The 26800-nt window shown below is 37.9% G+C and overlaps 1 protein-coding gene across 2 annotated transcripts in view; it reads right to left on the bottom strand.

The window, feature by feature from the left end:
- Positions 1–26800, bottom strand: part of ARID2 (AT-rich interaction domain 2) — a 106027-nt gene that overhangs the window by 42067 nt on the left and 37160 nt on the right. For both annotated transcript variants that reach the window (XM_057425489.1, XM_057425488.1), the window contains 2 exons: positions 2452–2585; positions 1370–1588 (listed from right to left, as the gene is read on the bottom strand). In XM_057425489.1, coding sequence (XP_057281472.1) covers positions 1370–1588; positions 2452–2585 — 353 coding nt within the window. The remainder of the gene's footprint in view (positions 1–1369; positions 1589–2451; positions 2586–26800) is intronic.

Raw genomic sequence — 26800 nt, forward strand, 5'->3', positions numbered from 1 at the left:
AAAGAGCAAGCCCATTAACCTGCTCATTATTACTGCTGGTTTTACCTCAAATGTTTTTCAGTGTAAGAAATACTAATACAGACCAGCTATGAAGAAGCCTGTGCTCAGAGTCCAAGTGGAGAACTTGAGACAACACGGTCTAGCTGGAATCACTAATGTGCAGTACTAAGTTTCACTTTAGCTTTCTTTCAAATGTTTTTCTTCGAGAATTATTGCGACTGGGATAGATGCAGACACTAAATGACAAAAATCTAACCATATCTGAAGGGCATGGGTACAAAACAAACACATGAAAGAGAAGCTGGAGAACACTAATGCGATACTGGGAGAAGGGACAAGCTACACACCATTATGTAAAAACGCTAATGACTAAAAATCCCCACCAAACAGTATACCATGTCTAACACCAATTCTTCCCCAGAATTTTAAAACAGAGTCTCTGGAATACCATACTATGTTTGTGCTTACACATGCAAGTAGCTTTATATTCAAACAGATACGATCATCTGTACAAGCAGACAAATGTACTTCGCTGAAAAAGCTCATTTAAGTGATTTCTTATGGTGGCAGTTTCTGAAATTCAGGGTGTTTTTTTTTTGGGGGGGGGGGTGGGGTGTTAAATTAAAAACATCAGTACGTAAGTCCAGTAAACAGCTCCTCCTCACTAGCACGAGACAGGAGCTATGGCTGTTATGATTTTAGGATGGTTAACTTATTTCTTTTCCCCTCTCATCGACAGAGAGACAAACAAGCAATTAACAAGGAACAATCTGGCATGAAGGTCACACGGAACAAGTCAGGAGAATTTCTTTTATGTACTTGTAATGTTTTTTTTTTATTTTTATGGAAAAGGCTCTTTTAAAAATCTTTGTAACTCTGAAACTCAGATTTAAATTTGTATCCCTTGAGTTTTTTATTCTGAATTTCGCTCCAGCTGAATGTCCAATGAGTATCAGGGTAAAAAGCCTTGTGGGTCCTTGTTTTCAGACTGCCCCTTTTAATTTTTAAATTTCTGCCTGCTATGAGAATTGTGAAAAGTAAGCTTGGCCCTATGAATTCAGAAGAAAGCAGTAATACACTACAGGCAGATGGAAATCCAATGCTGTAAATTTGGGCATCTTGAACAATTCAACTCTATCACTGAAAAGCTACTTGTAACACTTCACTGAACTATTCAACATCACTGTATTAAATTATCTAATGTACAAGGTATTTGTACTGTCTGATAAAAGCTGTGGACAAGGCGAAAAGAAAAACTAGATTTAAGTGTAATACAGTGCAATAAATTATAAACATTTTAATTATTAACAGTTGTGAAAGATGCTACAAGTATTGAACCTCTGATGCAAAAATGTTGTTATATACTTACTGTCATCAAACACCCCAGCGTTTGCAAGCAGTAAAGTGATGATCTTAGGGTCCTTTTCCAGCTGCATAACATGCTTGCTTTCATTTGAAAGAAGAGTACACACATTAATTGCAAAGTCCACTTCATTTGGTAGTCCAGATAACAGTGAAAGCACCAATTTATTATAGTCATTTGGTGAGTTTAAGTCCATAGACAGCCCATAGCTTTGACGAAGGTAATCTAAGTAAGAAAAAAAAGGTAAAACATTTTCACAGCTAAATTAATTTTCAGAGGATACATTAAGCAATACTATTTATGAATTAGAAGTAACTTTTAAAGGTTTATTAATAAGCTACTGTGGGTTTTTAACAATGTTTTACAGAATTCCTTTTTTTTTTTTCCATTAGTGTTTGGTCAAAATGGTGAACACATTCCACTTAGCTGTGTGCCTTTCCAGCTGGGTATTAATTCCTTCATCACCTCCAGAATGCAATACTGCTGTATGTTCTCTCAAAGAAAAGCTCTGAAGATGCAAACTTTAATTCAAACTGAATATAATTGCAATACAGTTTGGAGTCACCTTCTATTCAACAAGTTACACATCCACTGCAGAGTCCTGCCTCCGATTTGTTCATTGGTTCAAGATTAATATTTTGGTCTCTAAATTACTGTGGTTTTGATTCTGGCTCCTCACACATGTGCCTTTCTCTGCAGATTTTAAAGCTTAAGTAATTACATGCTCAATTCAGGCATTGGGCTCTGCAGAGAAATGACTGATGTGACAGAAAAACAAAACAACCCTGCGAATTTTCAAGGTATATTTTTTCTAGACAAGTAACTACTCAGCCCTGATAATTAGAAAGAAATATTTGTAAAGAAGAGAAATACTTTATGGATTTTCATATTTATTTTGTTGTGGTTCCAGAGGAAAAGGTCTCTATTATATGAATAACCTGAGTGGCCTACAGATTTAAAGGCTTCAATGATGTTATAAATTTAGCTACACACTATCTCTGTAGCCTGTCAAAATACATACATACACACACACACACACATATATATATATATGGAAAAAAATAGCACTTTTTTCCTCAAAAATTTACCTGACACACTGTGTTGCTGGTAGTTATAGGAAGTTGGAATTGCACCAATAGGAAGTTGTGGCTTTGGATTGCCTGGTTGTACCTCATCATCCTCCTCCCCAAAATGATGGACTTTTTCATACTTTTCTAGATAACTGGAATAAAAAAAAAAAGAATAAAAAAACCTTTTGAATATATATTGTACAACTGAATCCTTCATCCTTCAAGATCTGAACAGTCAAAGGAAAGTAAAAACCGTACAAACATGAAGATTTACTGGAAACAGTCCTTAGAGTGGTATAGAACTTAGAACATGGGTCAGACTGACATCTAGGTGATACAGGAAATATAGGTATGTAGAATTAATGGATTTAGATATTAATTTTCTTCACATTTTTCAACAACAATCACTAACTAAACTGCAATCCGTTGAGCCATCTTGTGACTAAGTCCATTTTTCCCAAATCATCTTTTGCTACCCAAGATAACTCCATAGGTGGAAGCATCATAAAAATTACTCTGTTCAGGTTACCAATATACATACTGGGGTCAAGTCCAGAACAATACTCATTTCTTTTTGCCTTACCCAAAGAGAAACAGCATACCAAATCCTAGCAACTACACAAAAGGAAGAGAAGTCAGGGATACTGAGGGCAGCAAAATTCAGCATCAGAAGTTCTGAGCCATGGCTGCAACTAATGACTACTCAACCTCTTAAAAGAAAAAACAAGCTGATACACAGAATGGACTGCAAGTGCAGAAGTGATATATACCAAAAGTAAACAGTCAGCTTAGTAAATTATCTCAATTAATTTAGCATTAAAACTGGTACCTTTCAGAACTCTCCACACTGTAATACATAAAGTCAACGTAAAAGGCCCATTGTTGTAGGTTTAACTTCACACCGATACCCAGTTGCAAAACCCGTCATGAAATTCTGTCAGATCACAAAGCTGCCTAAATTTACAAACTTTCATTGTGCTGGAAACTGACAATATCGAGTCAACTAAATCATAATGCAATATTGCATCATCAGGAAATAATTTAAAACCTTTATCTTCCTCTTTGTATATGCTAAAAATACTTAATATATGAGGAAAAACAGCTTTTGGTATATTTTCTTTGTTAGTAGACACTCAAGTCATTAAATTATAATTAATCAGAAAGATCTTAATAAAACAGTGTTTTTATTGACCTCTGGGGAATACTTTAGATGCATTGAATTAGTAGTTATTTCATAAAGTGAGGTACCAGTGACATAGCCATACCTTTAAAATGTTAGCACATACATTTTGGTTAAGAAAATAAATAAATAAAAAGAAAACAAAAAACCCCCACAGTATTAATAAGGCATATCACAGTGTACTGTATCATGCAACTATGGTTCATGTCTAAATAGTGTTCAGGATATTCAAAGTACTATATATGTTACTCGCATGTGAACCACTGATACACTCCCCTCCTTACTACATAGACTCTTGAGTGACTTAAGAAGTCAGCAAAAATCTTCCCTGCATTATCGTTTGCTTTTAGGGATTTTTAACAGACTAAAAACTACATTTAAATATGATTGGCTTTTATCTTTAAACTCAAAGTCCTTGTTTATACAAATCAGCTTCCAATTTAAAACCTGTAGAGAAGTAAAAACCTATAAAATTGTTTTAACTTTTTAAAACTCACAGCTCAACACTCTCCATCCATGTTTTTAGATTTAAATCCTACTTTCTCTCTTCCACTACACTTGCTTTACTCTTTCATCCCACTTATTTCCTTTACCTTATTATATCCAAAATTAGAACCAAATACAATCTATAGCTTCTATATGGCAAAAGGTGATTCTCAGCATATTAGCAAAGACATTACTCCAAGGTGGGAAATAAAACAGTGCAACTCCCTTCTAAAGATTTTTTTTTGCTTCGATTAAAACGGCTATTTAGAGAGTCTGGCCTAAGTATTTACATAACTGTTTTATTATTTATTTCCTTCTTGCATTTTATCAGAGAAGCAATACCATGGCTTTCTTCTGCTTTATTATCTGCTTTCAGCTATTCAAGCTTTAGTTTTTAAGGAGAAAACCCACATTTCCTTCCAATATCAATGCATTGTTAAGTACTCCACAAATGAACGTTACATCACTAAATACGGCAATCACACACACAGGAAAAGATTACATGTGATAATATCCATTTTCCATATTACCATTTACTTGAGAACTTCTTAAAAACTGTAGGATAACTTACAAAACAAACACACAAGTGGGGCTTCTTTTTAATATATATGTGTGTGCTCACTACAGAGCATGTTGGAGCTCAATTGTGAACCATGCTCAAGCTCTGCATGGGAGATTAAATATAGCATGGGATTAAGCAATTTAAAAGTAATAGTGAAGAGAGGAATACACACACTGTGGAACATAACTGATAAAAAGATTTTAAAAAGCATGAAGCTATAGTAGCATAACCAAACATTCAAGTGTACAGTCAAAAAGAATGCCTGATGAATAATGCACCATGCAATCTTATGTGTCCCATGACTCCATTCTAAAGTGTATCTGTACTGGTTTCTCAAAATAGCTTTGAAGATACTCTAACACAGCTACAAAACCATGGTTTCCTGGAATAAAACACTCATTGACAATTGTGAAAGCTAGAAACGCATGGTTTTAAATCTCCTAGAAAGTATTTTAAGTTATTGAAGGCTCTTTGTTTTGAACTATGTACACCTACATACTTAGCAGCATCTCTTCTCTATTCTCACCATTCTGAACACGAAAATTGTTGTAGTGATTACAAACTGAAAAAAATACCAGTGTCTTATCTACTGAGGCAGGCTAAGTTTCCACCTGCATTCGTTAATGATTAGGATTTTAAAATAAACTCAATAGTGGCTTCTAAAATCCTAAGAAAACACTCAGTCGTGAACTGTTTGCAAGTCAAACAGTATGTAGGATCACAGTATTTCCAATTTACTCTGGTCCAAATTGACCCATGATAACAATTAAAATGGTTTTTGAGTTTTGCTCACTGCAAAAAAAGCCTGGTCTTCTATCAGCCACCAGCATTTGCTTGTTGTCTTTCAAACAGTTCAGTAAATCACTGGATCTGTGATCAATGTCATCATGGTTTGAATGAGTTTGTACTGTAATTGAGATGACCAATGTTGAAAAGATGGTTTCACAAAACTACCAAGTGAAAAGGAAACTTAAAAATCTAGACTTGATCTTTCCTGCACATGCACGAACACATGCTTTGCTTTGTGCTCCTATGAGATCACCAAAAGCTGTTGAAATTGAGGAAAAAACGTGTTGAAGAAAAGATACGACATTCACAAAGTTCTGAATTGTATTAATCAAATCTATGAGTAAGTCCAATCAATTTGAATAGAATCTACATAAAAGGGTGTTTATGATCAAGACCTAAAGGAATAGCTCAGAGACAGCTTGACCTTCCTTCCATCTGACCACCCAGTCTCTCGAAGAGTTCATTTCACAAATGAAGAGGATTCTATGCCAGCTTTCCACTGTTTTTTCAAGCTGACTAGGGGTCAGATGAATACTGGAGCTGATGCAGGACAAACAGCAGGTGCACGCAGCTGAGGACAGCAAGAAGATAATGTGCATGTACCATTTCTACACTGGCAGGTGCTACATGCTGTAGCTTGTCTAAAGGGACTTCAGGAATGTTGTTACTAGATCTTATTTCCTCATATTTTTGCTGGTCTAAGTCAAAGCTCAAGCTTAGCATAAACCACTTTCATTACTGAATATAAGATTTCATAAGAATATTGAATAAGTAAAAATCTATGAAAACATATCTACTACTCAAAATACCATTCACAAATCTATTACCATCTTTTTTGGTACTTGTCCATTTTACCAAGAACAAATAGCTATTTAAGCATTAAAAATAAACATGAACCCTTATATATCATAAAATAATCCATGTTGTTCTGTACTTCAAAATACAAATACTGAACCTTATGCTTTTTATTAAAGCCATGAGAGCTGAACAATATGAATATTGTGCTCCTCTGCTAATACCTACTTTATTAAAATGTGTTAGAACAGTTCTGCCAAACACAAAAACTCTGACATTTCAAAATCTGCTTTTCTTCTTCCCCCTCCAAACCCAAACAATTACATTGTTTCCCACTTGGTTTGAGTATGAAATTTTAGGGAGCAGAAAATTTTTATGTATGAATTAAAAGACTACTGCAAACTAAAAGTAGTAATTTTTTTTCAGTATTGACAAATCTCACAAAGTTCTTACAAATGTCTTGCTGAAGATTCCATAGGAAACCAGGATTCATATCAACCTTAAGTGATGATCTAATTTTTCCCTATGCCAAAGCAAGTATCAACTTCACTTTCTTAAATTCTTAGGTCTTTTTGTCGTTATTCAATTCACCAAAATTCCACCTCTTCAATGAACACTTCCTCTTTCCTATCTCACACCAAATTAATTAAATTTGCTGAGGAGAAAAACACACAAACAACAAGACAAAGCCCCAACAACCCCAAAGCATCAGTTATAAAAGCTAAAAGAAAACCACCCCGGAAAGACAAGCAGCAATAAAGAAAACCCCAAACCCACATTCAAATAGAAATACTTTCCCCACCTCTAACACATACACTCATTCCCTTTAAAGGTATTGCTAGTTTAGAGGGAGATGTTTTACTATTTCTGAATCCATCACATTTAACAGCTCTGTAGCACTGAATTTCAGCCATAACAATCAGACCATAATAGACTGCTGTAGTACGATTCCTTTCTACTATGTAAATACCAACTGTTTACAGACAGCTGTACAGACCTCAATCCTCCAAACCCTCCTTTTCTTTCCTGCAGAGAGAATGCATGACCTGGAGTTTTAACATAGAGAAGGAGCTTTGTAAATTAGCTTGTAAATGAGCTTTACTAGTCTTAGATTCTAATCTTACCAGTCTGGCATACAGCTACCATGCAAACAGCAGAATAGTTACTGTAAAGACATGACTTTCTCTAAAGATACAAGAAATTTAATAATAAATGGAGCTTTTTACTGAAAAAGTTGTGCAAAAGCTCAAATTATAATCACAATAGGCTAATCTCATGCTTCAAAACAACTCAGATCTGTAGCTATAGACTAGGAAAGTATACCTTGATCACGGAAAAAGGGTATTAGGATTTCAGAATGCTTCCTTACTTCAGCAAGGTCACAGGCAGTATGCATCAACACTACAGGCCTCAGTCTCCTAATCTTCTCATTACACCACCAATTAATTTACAGCCACTCCTGCCTTCCAGCTTGGATCACACCAGACAAACAACCAAAACCACCACACCAACCAAATCCCCCAAACCCCTACAAAAAACCCTCTGAAATAAACCTAATAGGTAACAAAACATCCCCAAAACCAACACCACACACACACCTGATGAACAGCTAGAACTGCAGTTTATGCAAAGTACTAAAAAATGGGAAAACACCTGGGAAACCAGACACACGAGAAGGCTGGCTATTTTTGATGGGCAAGTGATTTCAATGCTTTCTGAAAACTCTTTAAGGATCCTTTGAGTTGGAAATCAAAAGACTGTATCCTTTTGAAAAGCTAATTCACATATTACTGAAGTTCTGTTAGAGGAACAAGATGTGTAAGTCATTTTGTTCCACTCAAGTCTGTGAGAAAGTAAGTTCTATGAAGATGAATAATATTTTTGTCCATTAAAAGTACTTATTTAGATAACCAAGCTTTTATTCAGCCAAGTTGCTTTCAGACTTGTTTTCAGATATTTGTGAGAAAATACTAATAAAAGGGAGTCTACACTAGGTACAGCTAGTGGCATATAGAATTTACTACCAACAATAGCCCTGAATGGGCTTGCAGTATGCCACAAACCATCAACTAGGGCCTCAGGAACATTCCTGGTACCTTTTAAATCTGCTTCTCAGAAAAAAGGAGAATTGGAATAATAATAATAATAAAACCCCAAACCAACCAATCAACCAACAAAAAAAAAACAATAAAAAACATCTAGACTTTTAGCTCACTATGATGTCCCAGTGAAAATACAGAGTCTACCACAAACTCCCTTAGTATTTGTCAACTTATTTTACATAAGCGTATAAAACATCAGGAGATTTTGGGGTATTTTTGCTCCCCATACCAGGACACAGTAAATTTGCCAAATATATATTAAGCCACTCCTGACAAAACTGTACAGACATCAATCATCAACTACCAATTCCTTATCTTTGTACTCAGCTGAGAAACAAGCAGGTCCCATTCCTACCAGAGGTCTCTACCTGATCTTTCTTGAAATTGTCTTTTTGGCAGCATTATTAGGAGGGGACTGACAACATGAAATGGCACTCATTCTGCTAGCCTGAACACCTTCTATTATGAGACAGTCTTCCTGCTCATTCCCTTGCATCCCCTCCCCTATTTGCAATCCTATTAACAACATCCTAGACAATCATGAGACAAAATCCTTACTGTAATAATGATTTCACACTACTCCATCTTGCAGTTTGTGTCACCCTAAGTAAGAATCATCGCATAGCATCTCACTGCCCCTAATCGAACATGACTTTTGCCCTGTCTGAAGGACTACAGAATTCTTAGTGCCAATGCTATGCAAACTAGAAAATTTTCAGAACAGTGATCCATGCTCTGGTGAAACAATAGAAGTAACTAAAAAATACTGGAGGCAGCAAAAGAAAAAAAGATAAAAAATGACCTATTACTCTAAGACTTTGAACTTAAAAAGGCTTCCAACAACACAGAAGCACAGAATGGTTTGGGTTGCAAGAGACCTTAAAGATTATCTAGTTCCAACCCCCCTGCCATGCACAGGGACACCTTCCACTAAAGCAGGTTGCTCCAAGCGCTGTCCAACCTGGCCTTGAACGCTGCCAGGGATGGGGCAGCCACAGCTTCTCTGGGCAACCTGTTCCAGTGTCTCAGCACCCTCACAGTAAAGAATTTCTTCCTGATATCTAATCTAAATTATCCTCTTGGTCTGTCACTACAAACCCTTGTAAAAATTTCCTCCCTAATGCATGCAGTACTCATAAATGGCTTACCGAGTTGTACGTCAAGTTCTTCACAAGGGACAACTCATGAACTGGTGCAAATCAAAAGCTGCAACCTTTTTAAAAAGACAAAATGTTTATCAGGCAATCCATTATAGTCCTATACCACTCATCTATGCGTGCTACAGTCACTTGAATATCTGATCCACTCATGAAGCCTAACAGTAGGCTGTATATTAATGACAGAGAAGGCTGTTTCTCAGCAGGGCCAAAGCGCTTACAACTTGACTCTCCACTCAACCGTGGCTTGACTGGTGCCACACTCTGGAATGAAACTCCAGCTTTAGAACTTAAAACTGCTGCTGCAGCAGCCCCAAGTAATGCCTAACTCACTTACACATTTCATAGATGTTCATTTACAAAACCCTTGTCCCAAGACTTATCCTACCTAGTTCCTGGAAATGCCAAACTCAACAACCTGCTTCAAGGCTCTGCTCTAACTTTTAGCACACACCAACAAGCTGCCTCAAACTTTATTTCACATCTGAGCGTTTTGCCAGTGTTATCAGCAATCTTTTCAGGGCTTTCTTCCTTGGCCCTGAGGGCACCATGAATTCTAATCCAACAGTTACATCCAATTATTGTCAGAACTGATGCTGGCAGCTGAATCCTTCTAAACAATGTTTGTGTTTTTTCCATCTTCACATTGTCTAACACAGAAACTGAATATCCCACATAATGCACCCAGTGAAACACTCCACATGTGATTCTCAGCAGTATTTGTTTGATTTCTGGCTTACTGCAACCTCCTAGTAAGACAGGCTGACAAATCAAGACTCTCAATACTGTATTTGGCCAGCTTGCCAGATGAGTACCAAACTCCAACAGCTGTGCTTTTCAAACATCTGGCCGGTGCTTCACTGTGTGCTCACAGAACACTGTCCTGCTGCCTGGGCTGACCTCTTCTTGAATCGCCTCCTGTGTGGCCCCATCAGACCATATACAGCGTATCAGAGACTCCACCGCTCCAGCCTACACCCTGACAACATTCTGTCACGCATTAGGAGGCTTGTGAGCAAACTCAGAAGACCCTGTGCAGATTAAACTTAGTCCAAGACCTTTCTACAGAACCACATACAAACTACGATTGGATAAACTGGAATTTAAATGTATTAACATTTTGTAACACATGTGAGACTACATGACAGATGGTCAAATCTGTGGTTTGCTTGAAATTTGGTTTAAAAATTCTTAACCTACCAAGAAGCCTTTGCAAACAGAAGAAAACCAAATACATGCCTTCATGAAATTCTAAATCTTTGGTAAGGCAAGATATGTAATTTAAGAAAACAAACACACACAACATTAATTCTTAAGTCACTGAAAATACATTCTTATCATCTATGGGAACATCAACAGGAAAGAAACTAAGATACTATTTTATGCTTTCATACTAATAGTGCTCCAATACAGAACACAAATAATAGAAGCCATATGCTAGCCAACTAAAGTGTATATGCTGGAGTGCAACTTGAAAAGACTGGGGTGGCTGCAGGACAGCACCACAAGCTTCTGAAGGAACTGCACCACCAGGAACTCCAACATATTCTGAATAAATACACTGCACAACTGAGAACAGGAGAAGAAAACCTATTTTGACGGTCTCTAAGTTAGAGACAAACTCTGTGTTGCTACAGAAAGAGGGGGTGGGAGGAAAAAGTCCTAAAATAAAAGGCAAAAGTTTTCCTCGCTTCGAAGATTTGTTAGTCAAAATAGTAGCTGAAAGAAAATTTAGTCCTCCTCCTACTTCTACCTTTAACTTCCCTCTAACCATTCTTAAATCCTGTGGACAAACCTGGCAGAAGGATGATATGGGAAGGTCTTTCCACAGCAAAAACAGTGAGCCCAGTTGACAAAGTCTTGACAGTTAAGCAACTAAATTCTGCTCTACTATAGTCTAACACCAAAATGTATTAACCCCTGTTCTTTTAAAGTTAAGATTTTTCACTTACAGGCTTGTTTTCATTAATGTTTAAATTTAATTTAAACTGAATCCACTTGTGATCCACAGCTGCAGTACACGTTTATTTTCCAGGACTAACTCTCACACTGCATTCTCACTGCTTGCCAAAAACAATTCAAAACCAGCATCATCTCTTACTGCTTCAGCAGCTGTTTCAGTAGATCTCATGGGCTTCGCATCTAGGAATATCTGAGCTGTACCAGTATTAATAGTATTAATTCTCCAATCTATATCTGGGAATTAACTTTTGAACAAAGGCAATTCCCAGATGTATTCATCTTACTAATATTATAGTCATTCTGTTGCCATCTGGGACGCCAGCTCAAGTCTGTTAAGTATCACTGCAGTCCGAGTTTAGCTCTTAAAACATAACACCAGAATCCTCCAGATTTTTGCTATCTCCATAACATGCTCACGTATTCTAGAGAAACCAGTTTCTTTGAGACACAACTGACAGTACCACTTAGGTTTTCCCACACTGCCTGAACACAAGAATATCTGAACCACAAAGATGCACTAATACAAATGGTACCACATGTTGGGAATCACAGTGGGCATGTGCACAAAGCAAGCCACAGTATTATACTATCACCCACACTGATCATCTAGTTTCAGACAGCCACCGAAATCCCAGATGCCACCATTTTTTAAGAGTGCCTACAACAATTATCAGTATTCCTGTATCCACCACAGATGTACTGTGATACAGTAACGATAAAACTTTCAACTAGATACAGCTTCCTACCTAGCATTAATTATACACAGAGTGTTCTAATACAGAGTCTGCACAGAACATGCATTCCATGCACACTATTTAGGTCACCAAGTGTGAACGTAAATACTAAAATATAAATCACTTTACATGCATTCTTTCACAAACATATACCAGGACTTAATGGTGTTCTGACAGCAAAAGATGTATTTATCTAGTAAGTGTATTTATAGAGGAAATATTTTTAATTAAATATATGTATAAATATACACATAAAATAATAAGTATTTCTTTAAAAAAAAACCCAGAAAACACAAAGCTATTGTTCCTACACAGTGTGATAGATTACAGCATGTTTTAAAGCTGAGGACTTCCATTAAAAATAGTAACTCAGATTTTGCCAAGTATTAAGGCCAAAAATCTAAGAGTTGCTAGCAAGATTAGGAACAAACAGTACATTAAATATATCATTGGCTTTGACCTCCGCAGATAAAACACCCAAAGTGTTCCGTAAGTATTTTCTGAGACAAACAACTACATATGAAGACACTTTAATGCAAAATAACGTACACATTTAATGTACATTGGGTACAAAGTTGTGTGATTTTCAGAACGGTGAACACAGTAGTTGTTAAACTGGCTAGATGCCCTACTGACTCTACAAAGCTATATAAGCAACATAGAAATATTTAACGAACTATATGAAGAAAACTATATGTATTATAAATAGGTATAGATTCCTTTGCCCGCTGCTTCTCATGTTTATCTATTCTGAAATTCAAATTAGAGAAATTTTGGAGTTTTTTTCAGGTAATACAAAAGAAGGCAGAGAAGCCAACAATGTGTATTACAGCAGAACCACATTCTGTCAGTGCACTGATGAAGAGTTGATCTTACTAAAGAGAAAATTCCTATGGCAATTGAGTCTTAGCTCTTCCCCCAAATTCAGAATGCAAACTGGCCATATACTACTTACAGTTAAGGAGGCAATTCCCTGTTGTCTTTAGTTTACATTTCCATTACTGAGTATGGAAATAAAGAGGACTGATGGTTGCACAACAGAACTAAGAATCATTCCCTTGTGGGGGAATTAATCTCTTTAGAGAAATTAGACTGGGTTTTGGTGTGTTTTTTGTTTTGTTTTTTGTTTTGGATTTGTTTTGTTTTTTTGAGAAGAGTATTTTCTTTACTTTTCTGCCTCATAGCCATTAAATAAAAGGTATTTACACAATAATAATGCCCTGAAAAGAATTTACCAAGAATTTCCAGTTCTGTGGGTCTCTCAAACCACTATAAATAACACAAGTATCTACAACATTACAGAAGGTAGCAGTCACCTTTTCTTGGCTATGAAGAATAAATCTGTCCTATAAAGGGCTTAATCTAGTGAAATATCATAACATGTGAATGGTCTCACATCACATACTTACAGCTACAATTATACACTTACTCAAAACCACTGTCTCATTTGCAAAGACCTGCATAACTTCTTTTCAACTGCAAATACTTAGCTTAGTGTGTTTCTGAAATTTAGAATATCACATGCTTTTTAGACTGCAGTGAAAAGAAAGTACTCTTGGGACTTAAACACTAAAAAAAAAAAAAACCAAACAAACCTCATATTTGTGTATTTCATTATAACTATGCCAACAGAAATGCTGCTTATGCATGTTACTCAAACACTCTTAACACAAAACACATCAGCCATTTCTAGAATGAGGCTTTGAAGCCCAGACTCCACATGAGCAAAATGCTATCTTAATTACTGGGAAATGGTCCTTTCTCCCTGGCCTATTATTAATCCACACTCTGCTACATTCTGGCACTACTTTGACAAGAAGCACTACTAAGGTTCCCATAGGAAACCTGGTAATTAGAATGATACAAGAGAACAGTAATTGTAGATTTAAATCTCATGAAAACAGCAGTCTAGAAGTAGGTTTTCTAGATCTCGTCAATTGCTTCAGCCACATTTTCACAGTATTTCTTTCAGCCTTGTTCAGGAGTTACTAAATAAAAGCAAAAAGCACAGAATAAAAAAAAATATATAATTTACTAATTTCTAATGCTTACAGGCTGTTTCTCAAATTTACTGGATCTACAAGTTTTTATTAAAAATACATTGCCATGCCAGTTTTCAGCTCATGTAGCTGTAATTTCATCATTACATTCTGCACAGAATTGGCAAGTTTAACAGTTGTGCTTTTCTGCCTTCATATTACAATCAGTCTTTTCCTGCAATTAAATCTATTCACAATTTCTCTGCTAATATATATTCCACACTTTGACCATATAATCAAAGCAAATGTACTAGTTTACATGTCCCTATTTATGTGGTAAATCAAACAAACATGAAAATTAATTAATTCTTGAACACTTTACCAGATGGATCAAACATTAATGAAAAAGTGAGAATGGAATTAAAAAAATCTGATTAAGAGATTGTGCTGGGATTCTGCACAATAGAACATAAATTCTTTAAGTTCTACATGGAGAGGAAAAAGCTGCCTTGGGAACGAGTCCTTTATCTCAAGACCTTAACAGAAATTAGCTTGCAATAAAGAATGCAATAATGCAGTCTGTCCCTCATAGAAATATTAAACTTAAAAATATCTGTATGCTTTAAATAAGCACAAACATACCAGACTGAAACTTAAACAATAATGACTAATTTTACATCTTTTCACCATGCAACATGTAGTTATAGGGTTTAGAGTATCCCAGTGTTTTCCGAGAATGCAGCCAAGTACAAATTTAGAGATGATGATGAAGAGGTAGCATTGATTTAGGTGCCTTAAGTTGTAAAGGCTACATATCAGCACTGGCAAAATCAACAGCGTTGTGAGCATTCCCATGCATGGAAACTAACTGTCTTTACTACCATATTTTAGAAAAGGACCCGAAACCCTTTCGGTCCAGGCCAATTAGCATTCTTTCCAGCAATTTAAAGGCACTGTTCAGAAGATACCCTTGGTCAGGGGATCATTCCCACAGTAAATTTGGATATAGCTATCCCATTCTGGGGCTAAGAATGTGGGCACAAGCCATTTTGTGTCAATTAGCCTCAGGCACACTTAATTCACTAGTACGGATATAGGCACAGAAAACACTGAATGCTACACAGATGGCCTTTGGCTTAACACTGATTCTGATACAGCACAGGGAAAGCTGAACGACAGATGAAGTGTCGCTCATTTAGAGAAGATTTAAAATTACCAGTGACATAACAACCATAAAGAGTTTATAAGCATTTCCTTTTTGCCTTGTATAACTGTCATGTAAAGCCATTAAAACATATACAAAGATAAAAGAGAACAAACGGGCACGATTAATACAGATAAAGTCCAAAGATCTCATTTCCTGTGGGGAAATACCCATTTCAGGCCCTGAAGACAATCACTGCAAGTTGCTTTAAAGGCAGAAGGAAGAGAAATTTTTAGTATTAGAAGGAAAAGAAACCAAGAACCCTATTTTTATCTAAGACATTACTCAATGAGAATGCTGTTGTGAAATACGCAGTAAACCCACTCAAAATCTAAGCTTACTTAAAAGCGAGTAGACAGATACTAACATGTGTTGAGCATACTGGTAGAGAAATAGTTTTCTATTTTTTGGTCTTGTTATAAAAGAATACAGTAATAATAGCATTCAGCTATTAAGTATTAGAAAAGGCTTGGAGGATATTGAGTCTCTGCTGGTGGTCTGGGGTTTAGAGGAGATAAAACCTGATCCTCCACTGTGGACTGACCAGCCTTTTCAAATCCTGTGTAAACCCAGTAAGGCTTATTGTATTGCTATTGTTTTGAATGGAAATTATTTGTGGGAAGAGAAGTGCTCTGCAATTAACATACTGTGTATCTTTTTAAAAGAAAAGAGAGTGGTACTTTTTTCCAGTAGACCAGAAGCAGCTCATTATGAAAAGCAACAAATTCATGTTATATCTTTATTAAGCAACATGTAAGAAAGTAAACAAACATTTTCCTAGTTAATAATCTCCTACTTAATCTAGATTTCTTCCTCCTCCCAATCTTCCTCAGAGCTATCTTCTACAATGTACATAAATTCTGAATACGACCAAATGCTACCCATCAGGCTGGATGGGGCTTTAGTTAACTTGATCTAGCGAAAGGTGTCCCTGTCCATGGCAGCGGGTGTTGACTAGATGATCTTTAAACTCAAACCACTCTATGATTCTGTATTATTCCAGAATATAATGACTGGGTTTGTTACTTACACTTCCTTCACCCTTCTACTTGGCTATTACAGCACACAGTACTCGGTCAAGACAAACAGGTTTGTAGAAAATATAGCTACAGGCTCACAGTGACATACTGGCACAGAAAACAGACACTTTATATAGGTTTCCAGCGTATGATGCTGGACCTTTCATTTAGGTACTATTGTGAAACCAGGCTACCTCAGTGTCACCTAAATTCTGACATGTTTGTAGAATCTTCTTTCAGGCCAGTGAAACCTTCTACCAGAAATCATTTCTACAAGCTTTCTCAGAAGTAAATGTCAAACAAAAAATTAAAAATAAGTCTTCAGTATTTTCTGCTCACATGTAACCTCATGCTTTCCAACAGCTGGGGAAAAAAGTAAATCCTTAAGTAGCATAAAAAGCATTAATTCAGCAATAATAGCCAACCCTTTGGAAAGATCACGATAGAAGGAACAAACCACACACAACATTTTAAGAACTACCTTAAGGTGATCAGGACTTGCTGAGATGATGGCACCACTACTAAAACTTAACCTGAATAAAACCAGAAGTCCTTTGGATTCTTATCAGGAAAACTTAATAAAAGCTACAGCAGTCGATATTTCAAGCAGCTGCAGCGTGGCATTGCCAGTACTGTCATTTTCATAATGATATGAACACCTACTGCTCAGGTGCTCATTTCTAGCCCCTAAAATTCAGAAAAGTTACCAATGAAAAGAACTTTATAGTTCTGCTTTTTGTAAGTTCAGGAATACAGAATTTGAGTCACACTTTCAACTCCTCTAATGAAAAATCAAATTCTGAAGGAATTAATTTCCTTTTGCTTCCCCTCTGTTCCAAGGACTAACAAGCCAGCTTCATTTGGAGCTTGGCTCAGATGCCTCTATACAAATGCCCGTAGCATGGGGAACAAATGAGGAATTAGAGATGCATGCACTTCTATGGGGGTATGATACAACAGGCATCACAGAAACATGGTGGGATGGCTCCCATGACTGGAGTGTTAGAATGGAAGGTTACAGGCTCTTTAGGAAAGACAGGCCTGGCAGTCGGGGAGGGGGAATTGCCCTTTATGTTAGGGTAGGCTGGAGAGTGTGCAACTCTGTCTGGGGAGAGGTGAACAGTTAACAGAGAGTTTGTGGGTCAGAGTTAAAGGGAATATAGCTATGGGAGACATTACTGTGGGGATCTGTTACAGAGCGCCTGATCAAGGAGAACCTGCAGATGAAGCACTCCATAGACAGACAGGAAAAGCCTCACGCTCACGGGCCCTTGTTCTCATGGGTGACTTCAACCACCCTGACATCTGTTGGAAGGACGGTACGGCCCGGCACAAGCAATCCAGGAGGTTCCTCGATTGTGTGGAAGACAACTTCCTTCTGCAAGGAGAGGTGCTGACAAAGAGAGGTGCCATGCTTGACCTCATGATCACCAACAGGGAAGAGCTCGTTGGAAATGTGACGCTCCAGGGCAGCCTTGGATGCAGTGATCACGAGATGGTTGAATTTGAGATCCTCAGGACAGTGAGAAGAGCGTGCAGCAAGCTCACTGCCCTGGACTTCAAAAGAGCAGACTTTGGCCTCTTCAGGAACCTGCTTAGTAAGGTTCCATAGGACATAGCCCTGGAGGGCAAGGAGGGCCCAAGACTGTTGGTTGATAGTCAAGGATCACCTGCTACAAGCTCAGGAGTGTTGCATCCCAACCAGAAGGAAGTGCAGCAGGAGGGCCAGGAGACCTCCTTGGATGGATAAGGAGCTCCTGAGGAAAATTCAAATGAAAAAAGAGGCTTATAATAAGTGGAAGCAAGGACAGGTGGCATGGGAAGAGTACAGGGATGTTGTCTGGGAAGCTAGGGACCAGGTTAGGAAAGCTAAGGCCCAGTTAGAATTAAACTTAGCTAGAGGTATTAAAGATAACAGGAAGGGATTCTACAGGTACATAGCAAATAAAAAACAGACTAGGGAGAATGTAGGCCCCCTCAAGAAGCTCTCAGGAGAACCGGCTACACAGGATTTGGAGAAGGCTGAGGTTCTGAATGACTTCTTTGCCTCGGTCTTCACTGGCAAAGGCTCTGACTGCACCACCCAAGTCCTGGAAGGCAGACGCAAGGACTGTGAGAATGAAGACCTTGGTCCCACTGGAGGAGAGGATCTGGTTCAAGACCACCAGTCAGTCTCACCTCTGTGCTTGGCAAAATCTTGGAGCAGATTCTCCTGGAAGGCATGCTAAAGCACATGAAAATCAACAAGGTGCTTGGTGACAGCCAGCATGGCTTCACTAAGGGCAAATCCTGCCTGACCAAGCTGGTGGCCTTCTGTGATGGGGCTACAGAACTGATGGACAGGCATAGAGCAGTTGATGTCATCTACCTGGACTTCTGCAAAGCGTTCGACACTGTCCCACACGACATCCTTGTCTCTAAATTGGAGAGACATCAATTTGATGGATGGACCACTCGGTGGATAAAGAACTGGCTGGATGGCCGCACACAAAGAGTTGTGGTCAATGGCTCCATGTCCAGCTGGAGACCAGTAATGAGTGGTGTCCCTCAGGGATTGGTGTTGGGACCGGTCTTGTTCAACATCTTTATTGCTGACATGGACAGTGGGATTGAGTGCGCCCTCAGCAAGTTTGCCGATGACACCAAGCTGTGTGGTTCGGTTGATACGCTGGAGGGAAGGAATGCCATCCAGAGGGACCTCGACACACTTGTGAGGTGGGCTGATGCCAACCTCATGAAGTTTAACCATGACAAGTGCAAGGTCCTACACCTAGGTCGGAGCAATCCCAGGCACAGCTACAGGTTGGGCAGAGAAGAAATTCAGAGCAGCCCTGCGGAGAAGGACTTGGGGGTGTTGGTGGATGAGAAAATGAACATGATCTGGCTTCAGTGTGCGCTTGCAGCCCAGAAAGCCAACCGCATCCTGGGCTGCATCAAAAGGAGCGTGACCAGCAGGTCAAAGGAGGTGATCCTGCCCCTCTACTCTGCTCTTGTGAGACCTCACCTGGAGTATTGTGTGCAGTTCTGGTGTCCTCAACATAAAAAGGACATGGAACTGTTGGAACAAGTCCAGAGGAGGGCCATGAGGATGATCAGGGGACTGGAGCACCTCCTGTATGGAGACAGGCTGAGGAAGTTGGGGCTGTTCAGCCTGGAGAAGAGAAGGCTGCGTGGAGACCTCATAGCAGCCTTCCAGCATCTGGAGGGGGCCTATAGGGATGCTGGAGAGGGACTCTTCATGAGGGACTGTAGTGACAGGACAAGGGGTAACGGGTTAAAACTGAAACAGGGAAGTTTAGATTGGATATAAGAAGGAAATTCTTTCCTGTTAGGGTGGTGAGGCACTGGAATGGGTTGCCCAGGGAAGTTGTGAATGCTCCATCCATGGCAGTGTTCAAGACCAGGCTGGACAATGCCTTGGGTGATATGATTTAGCATAAGGTGTCCCTGCCCACAGCAGGGGGGTTGGAACTAGATGATCTTAAGGTCCTTTCCAACCCTAACTATTCTACGATTCTAACTGTGTCTGACAGAGTAAGAACAGAATGATTCAAAGTGAAAATGCCCAGGTACTGTGATTAAATCAATACAGGTATTTTAGCTTTTCATTTAAACAAAAACTGTTTCAACACAACTAAGATCAAGATTTTACAAAATATTTACACACAAAAAACAATGGCCCTTTCTAGTGATTTATTGTCATAAAAGTCTCTGCTTTTATTTCAGATTATGTAAAGGAAGAAACCCCATGTAATTTGTATTTTACTTATCTAAAATGCCTAACACATGCCAAGGTGCATTCAGATATCTTACAAATTAAGACATGGCACAATATAGAAACTCAAGTGTTCTCAACATCCCTGACAACAAAATTTATAGTGGAAGGAAGGGCTGAACACATTAACTGCCTATTAAAAACCAGTTTTCTTTTCTTTAGTATCTTCTGCAAGTTTCAAAGAAAGAAGTAAACCATGAGTTAAACACCACCATATTCCATCTTATATAATAACAGGCTCTCAACAGTCTATTTATATGGCTTCATCATGAAATAATACTACAATTACTTCAATGCACTAGTATTCTTTGCCTGTTTTTGAGTACATAATCATCTTTTCGAGGACGAGTAGAAGTGGCAGGGAAATAGGCACAATATAAAAATTACTAAGCTCTAAAATGACACTGTTTTGAAACTCAGGTTAGCTATCTATTTAGTAATACATGAGATATACTTGAAGCTGACTAAACCACTTTATAGTATTTTTATTTTTAGAAACATTCATAAAAACCCAAAATAAAAGTACTCCCTATAACTAAAATAGAACCAAAGAGATGTAGCCCTCAAAATGAAAACCGTTGTGTAACATATAAATAGGGTCATCAACTGCACTGATAAAATTCACGGAAGTTGTGGGTCATCTTCAGCAAACTGGTACCAGCCTATGCCTTTCATTAAATTAGGTCAATGGTATCATTATTTGAGAGTAGGAAAAGTCTTTAAAAACCAAGGATGGCCCCCCTGTCATAAGGGTCTCATCACTTATGATGTTCATATTTTACATGGTACTGTGGCAGCATTAGTTGCCATGTTGTGCGTAGTTTCTATGACAGTAGCCATATCAACACATTTCACCTTGGGGGGAGGAAGAAAAAAAAAAAAAGGTAATTTATCCTATTTTAGGCAAATAAACATTGTTTAAGAAACAGAATAGAAATACACTAATCCACTATAAAATTTTCTACTTCCTAGGTTGTTTGGTGTTGGTTTTAATAATAGCAATAATTTAATATTAATACAAGAAGCAGAATTTCAAATTACTTTCAATAATGTACTGTCAAGTTTAACCTACATGACATTAGGATAGAGCTAGTAGTTATATTACTTTTTAAATGCAACAACTTACTGTTCATCATGAATGCACTTTCATGATGTATGAGTTTTGAAATGCACAAAACACCCTTTTCTAAACTCAGCCTACAAGTTTAATAGTAAAATAAACAAACATAAATCCAAGAGATCCTACTTAACAGTAACCTCAAATCCCATTTTATCAAACTATTTAAATCAGATTTTTAAACTACATTTTTTCTAAAAATAAATCAATCTAAGGCTTAGTTATGAGTTATATTAATCTTCCTTAAAGGTTAAGCTTACTATTACTTATTCAAAAGATACAGATAATAGTAAAGGGCATCACTGAAGTGCGTCATGAAGTTTAATTTTTTAAATTATACTGAAAACTTTAAGAAAAACCAGCTAGTTTCTGAGTTCACTTAAAGTCTGTAAGTCAGAGTATCACACAATTCTTTAAGAGCAACATTATCCACCTGAAATATAACTGGAATGCTAACATTTTGCCTTTTGCACAGGCTTTTGTTCTTCCCCACTTTCTCTCTAAATAATTCAGGTTTTACTGTATTTTCTTAACACATGCACAGAGTGAGAATTTAAAAGAAAATGAAAACTTGGTTTTTCTTTTATAATTATGAAGAAGAAAAAAAGAAAGGTAAGTGAATAAAAGATATACCAGCCCTAAAACATGTCAGATCTTCAGAGGTTTGTAAGGAGCCAAAGAAGTGGATGGGTGACAAAGTTTTCACAAGCACACAAACACTTGGGCATCTGCTTCTCAATGATTTCAGTGCATGTTGATCACCCAACCCACAGAATCTATTCAAGTGCTAATGGAAGATGTTACTTTGCATCACTTTGTGTCATTAAACACCTTTGAAAATCGGGACTCTGACAACGAGGCACAATTCATAACTCATGAACTACACTTCAAACTTCCTTAACTTAGCAAATTAATTCTTAACCCAGAACATGTCTAGATAAAACAGATTTTTTTAAGGTATGCAGTATATTTCAGGTACTTTTTATTTAAGACCAGGAATTTTAATTTTCATCTAAATACAGTTTGACTGAAAACAGGAATAAAAGTTAGTAATTCAATAGTGTCCAACATGAAACATTGTTAACAAAAAAAAAAAAAAAAAAGAAAAAAAAGAGGGGCAGTGTGATTATTACACCACTTAGCTGCTCAAATAACTGCACTCACATGTTATATCCTCCCGACTGGAAAAAGAACCACCATGTTCAGGCAACAATCAGAACAGAAACAGGGCAACTGCAGAAGCCCCCTACCTCTACTGGAAATCAGCTTACCTACGTCTCTGTTCCAAATAACTCCATCTCTGCTTCAGACAAAATTAGTCAGGTTAGCTGAACTACTCATTTGAACTGTCTAAACTAACTTGGCTGATTTTGCCTGCAGAACAGCAGGAAATGAACTATGCATCCACCTCTGCTACAACAATTCTGAATCCAGCAGAAGCTGACAGCAAACAACTGAGAGCAGCATCACTTTCAACTGTCAATTACTGTTTTATCAAGTTACCTGTCTAACACTAACAGCTGAAGTAAACCGGCTGACATTGTGCTATTGCCAACAAGGTATTTACAGAATGCCACCAGGTTAGCAGGTTGTAGAGGGCAGAGTACCCACCACCTGGTGAAGGGTAAGACCAGCCAAGACAGATTCAACTGTTGATGTCAGATTGCAAAGACTGTCTACACCCTCAGAGTAAAGGTCTTGCAATTCCAACCTACTACCACAAACAGTTATAGTTAATTTTAATAAGCAGTTAGATTAAACAGTCTGGTTTTTTCCTTTACTAGTCTCAAATCAGTGCTTTCCACAAGCTGTGCTGCATGAACTTTGGCCAATAAGAATATGGGCTACAGCGCATCTCCAGCTTTAGTACCACTTGTGCAAGCTGCCCTCTGTCTTTACTGACAAATGAGCAACTGAGTCTGTGTGGCAATTTGGGGGGGTTGTTTCAGTTTTGGGGTTTGACTGGTTGTTTTTTAATGGAACAGAGGCCCCAAATGATCTGAACATTTATTCTGGGTAGCTTCCTTTGGGAAAGGATATGGAAAGTATTATTAAATATTTTTAAAAGTTTTAAGCTCCTGGGAGCTGGGGCATACCACATGAATTAGAACGAACTTATGCAAGATACACAAGCAACTAACTACACACAGATCTGGGCAGCGAGGTTTTGCAACACAAGAATGACTTAAAAAAAAGACACGCTGCGGCCATTACAGAGGAAAGGCTGTTTTTAAAAAGAAAATAAATACCTTCAGAATTGCATGTACCAAGTTACATCTTATCAAAATAATCTCACATGTAAGTATTTTCTCATACTACAGGAAAACAGAAGAAAAATTTGAAAAGAGGTAAAAAAAGAAGAAAGGTATTTAAGACTGTAAAACCAAAAACTTTACCTCCTGATTTAGGAGGTAAAGTGAAGACTGGAAGAGCTCTATATTCTCTCTTAAATGCATTAGGCTTGCAACAAGGGGGAAAGAATATCAAGAAAACAAATCAGAATTAAGTTTCCTAAAGTCAGAAAATAAAAAAAAAAAACAACCAAAACAAACCCTAATAGTAAATCACACCCAACCTAAGGATAAAGCATGTCACCCATAGAGTAGAGGACAAGGCTGCTGACAGTGTGCAGCAGCAGAAAAGGGGGGCCACACTGACTGTCAAACCTACTGTACAATTTGGCTATAGCACATGTCCAGCAGCTGACCCTGTCAGAAAACACAAAGAGAACTTTTCATGGTACAGTGTAAGAGGAGATGAAGGAGAAACTGAAATGAAATTCACTTTCATGGGAAATGAGTGAAGATTATACATTGAAATAGAAGATGGAGAGGAGGCTGGAGAAAAAGCCTGCTAATTTCCCTCCCACGGCTATGATAATGGCATAATAAAATTGTCAGGTGGAGGTGAGCACCAAATTCCTGGCTTCCTTCCCCAGCCCTGCTAATGACTGCTCTCTGAACATTAAGAACTAGTTCCATTCCACTATAAAAACAGTGACAAGAGGGAAAAATCAAGTGGCAATCATATTAAAACCCTGCTTCACCATAGGCCAGCTGACTTGTGTAAGTCTGCAATGTACATCCATCATGAAAGAGCTAGGTACTGCTCAACTGGAGTAACTTATTGGACATAAATCTACATGACAAAAACGTCTCATTACATGAGCCTCCAAATCTTTTCAGGTTTGGAAAACTGCAAAATAGACTGACGGCTAAACCTGAAATGAGCAATAATTTGAATAACTTTTATCAAATCTCATGCCCTTCCAGACTACGAAATTTTGTACAGCAAAAGGTACATAATTTTACAAGTAACTTTGGCAACAGTATCCCTGTAAGCAGTTGCTTGTCCTTCCTAGCATTTCTGCCCCATCCTGCAATCCCCAGCAGTCTTCTACCACATGGCATTGTAAGAATTCATGTACTACACAGCAAACGTCATCAAGCTAGGAACTCTGAGTTACTTAAAATCATTACTAAGGTGCAATAAAACATTGCATGATATTGCCTCTATACTTTCTCCTGCTCCAGAAAACACAGGAAGAAGGGCCAGAGGATTTCTGGAAAACTTTCTTCAGCCTCCTGTCTATGATTTCAAGATTATATTATCCACAAGATGCTTTTTAAATAAAATAATTTAAAAGTTGAAAGTGTTAACATGATGAAAATATATCATTTCAGTGCAGGTTTACAACTGCTTACTGAAATTAGGAAGTGACTAAAATCAACTTCAGCAATGTCATGATGCAACAAACCCCCCTATTATAGCAGTGATTACATCATCCCTCTACTGTTGCTGCCTATGGCTTGGGAGCATTTGCAGTCCGAAACAGTATGTAAGAAGCCTAAAATTTCCATCGTTTTATTTTTAGCCATGTATACATCAAAATGATGCAATATTATAAATACCAATTTTTTTCGACTGAACATCACAAAAGGCAGATTTCAATTGCTATTTTACAAACACATCAATGAAACGGCCTTAATTTTGTGAGAATAAAACATGTCAAAAGGGAGCACAAAGAATAAATATACTTTTCACTAACAGTGCAGAAAGATGTAAAACCTTGCATGTTATTGTAACATACAGTTAAATGCAATTACAAGACTGTTTCAAATTTGTTTGACCTCACACTGGGCTAGGATCAAAAAAATAGCCTGTGGCTAATGTAGTAACAAGGGACTATAGCTAACTCATTAGCCTTTTCAAGAACAAAAAGATAAGTAATAACTTACATTCAGTAAAAAGTTTTAATTGCAAGCATGCCACAGAAGGCAACCCTTCCTATGTAGTTAAATTGAAGATGTCATTTCAGTGTCATCCACATTTTTTCAAAGTGCCAGACTTCTTTATACTACCAAATCTGTATCCCTAGAAATCAGTGTAAAAATGGGAAAATGTTTTTGTACCATACCTGTAACTTTGTCTTCAAAATCCAACACTTTCAGACTTGTCTACACTACACCTAGATTAGCCGTTTTTTACCCGTTTTATTTTGCAGGCATCAAACTGGGCTACAGTGTTAAGCACACTGTACTTTAACACAGGCAAGTACATTTGTCAGCTATTGACTCGAGTTTTAGCCTTAGACTGAGCAAACTAACACCAGGTGCTGACAGACATGCAGCAGCAGATAAAAATCAGACAATTGAAGCTGTCACCACCCAGCTGCCTGCCCCTCCCTTTTGATAAATGTGGCTGTTACTAAAGGAAGACAGCTGATGCATTCCTGAATCAGTTCATGAATCACTGTTGCTCTCAGCCCAGTGTATGCAAGGAAGCAGACAATTTTACCTGAAAATTGTCAGGTGTCTCAAGAGCTTATTCATATGCACATCTGACATCACCTCACAGAAAGTGGGGCAAGTGTAACAAAGCTTTGGAATAGCGATAGCTTCAGCCACCTGATTTCTGTCCACTACTATGCTTCTTGCAGAACCAACAGCCCCTGAAATCTGCTCAGAAAAAGGCCCAACAAGTACTCTTTCAGACAGTGTGCAAGCAATGCAGTTTAGTTTATGCAGATTATATGCGTTACACCACACATCTATTACGTGGCCTTGTGGACTACTAAATGAATATACATTTTAAGATTATTTGAGTAAGTATAAAACTTACTCAAGGAACATCAAATGCAGAGACAGTGCAGCAAGCTCACCTTTTCCAGCTCCTTCACCTACAATTTCTAGGACACTTGCATCCTGTGGAGTCAGGAAATAACAGGCAGAACTGCCATTTCTGACGAAGCTCCTTCCTTGAGCCAGAGGTTTTTCCAAACAGGAGGTGTCACAGCCCTGCAAAGATGTCCGTACTCCTGTAGCAGTCACCACCTCCATCCACTCTGCCAGGCTGCCCACACAGTAATTAAACTACACAGATGTGGAAGCAAAGCATGTGCTAATTCGGCACAGACCTCTTCAGAGGCAACAAATTCAGGCGGGGAGCAGGGCAGAAGCTTAGATTTTCTACCTTAGTGTCTCTGCAAAACCTGTACAAAGGGTTG

This window comes from Pezoporus wallicus, unplaced genomic scaffold (assembly GCF_028554395.1).
Source record: "Pezoporus wallicus isolate ANWC-B61680 ecotype Strahan unplaced genomic scaffold, APGP_CSIRO_Pwel_v1 contig_4722, whole genome shotgun sequence".
In the NCBI taxonomy this organism is placed as follows: Eukaryota; Metazoa; Chordata; class Aves; order Psittaciformes; family Psittacidae; genus Pezoporus; species Pezoporus wallicus.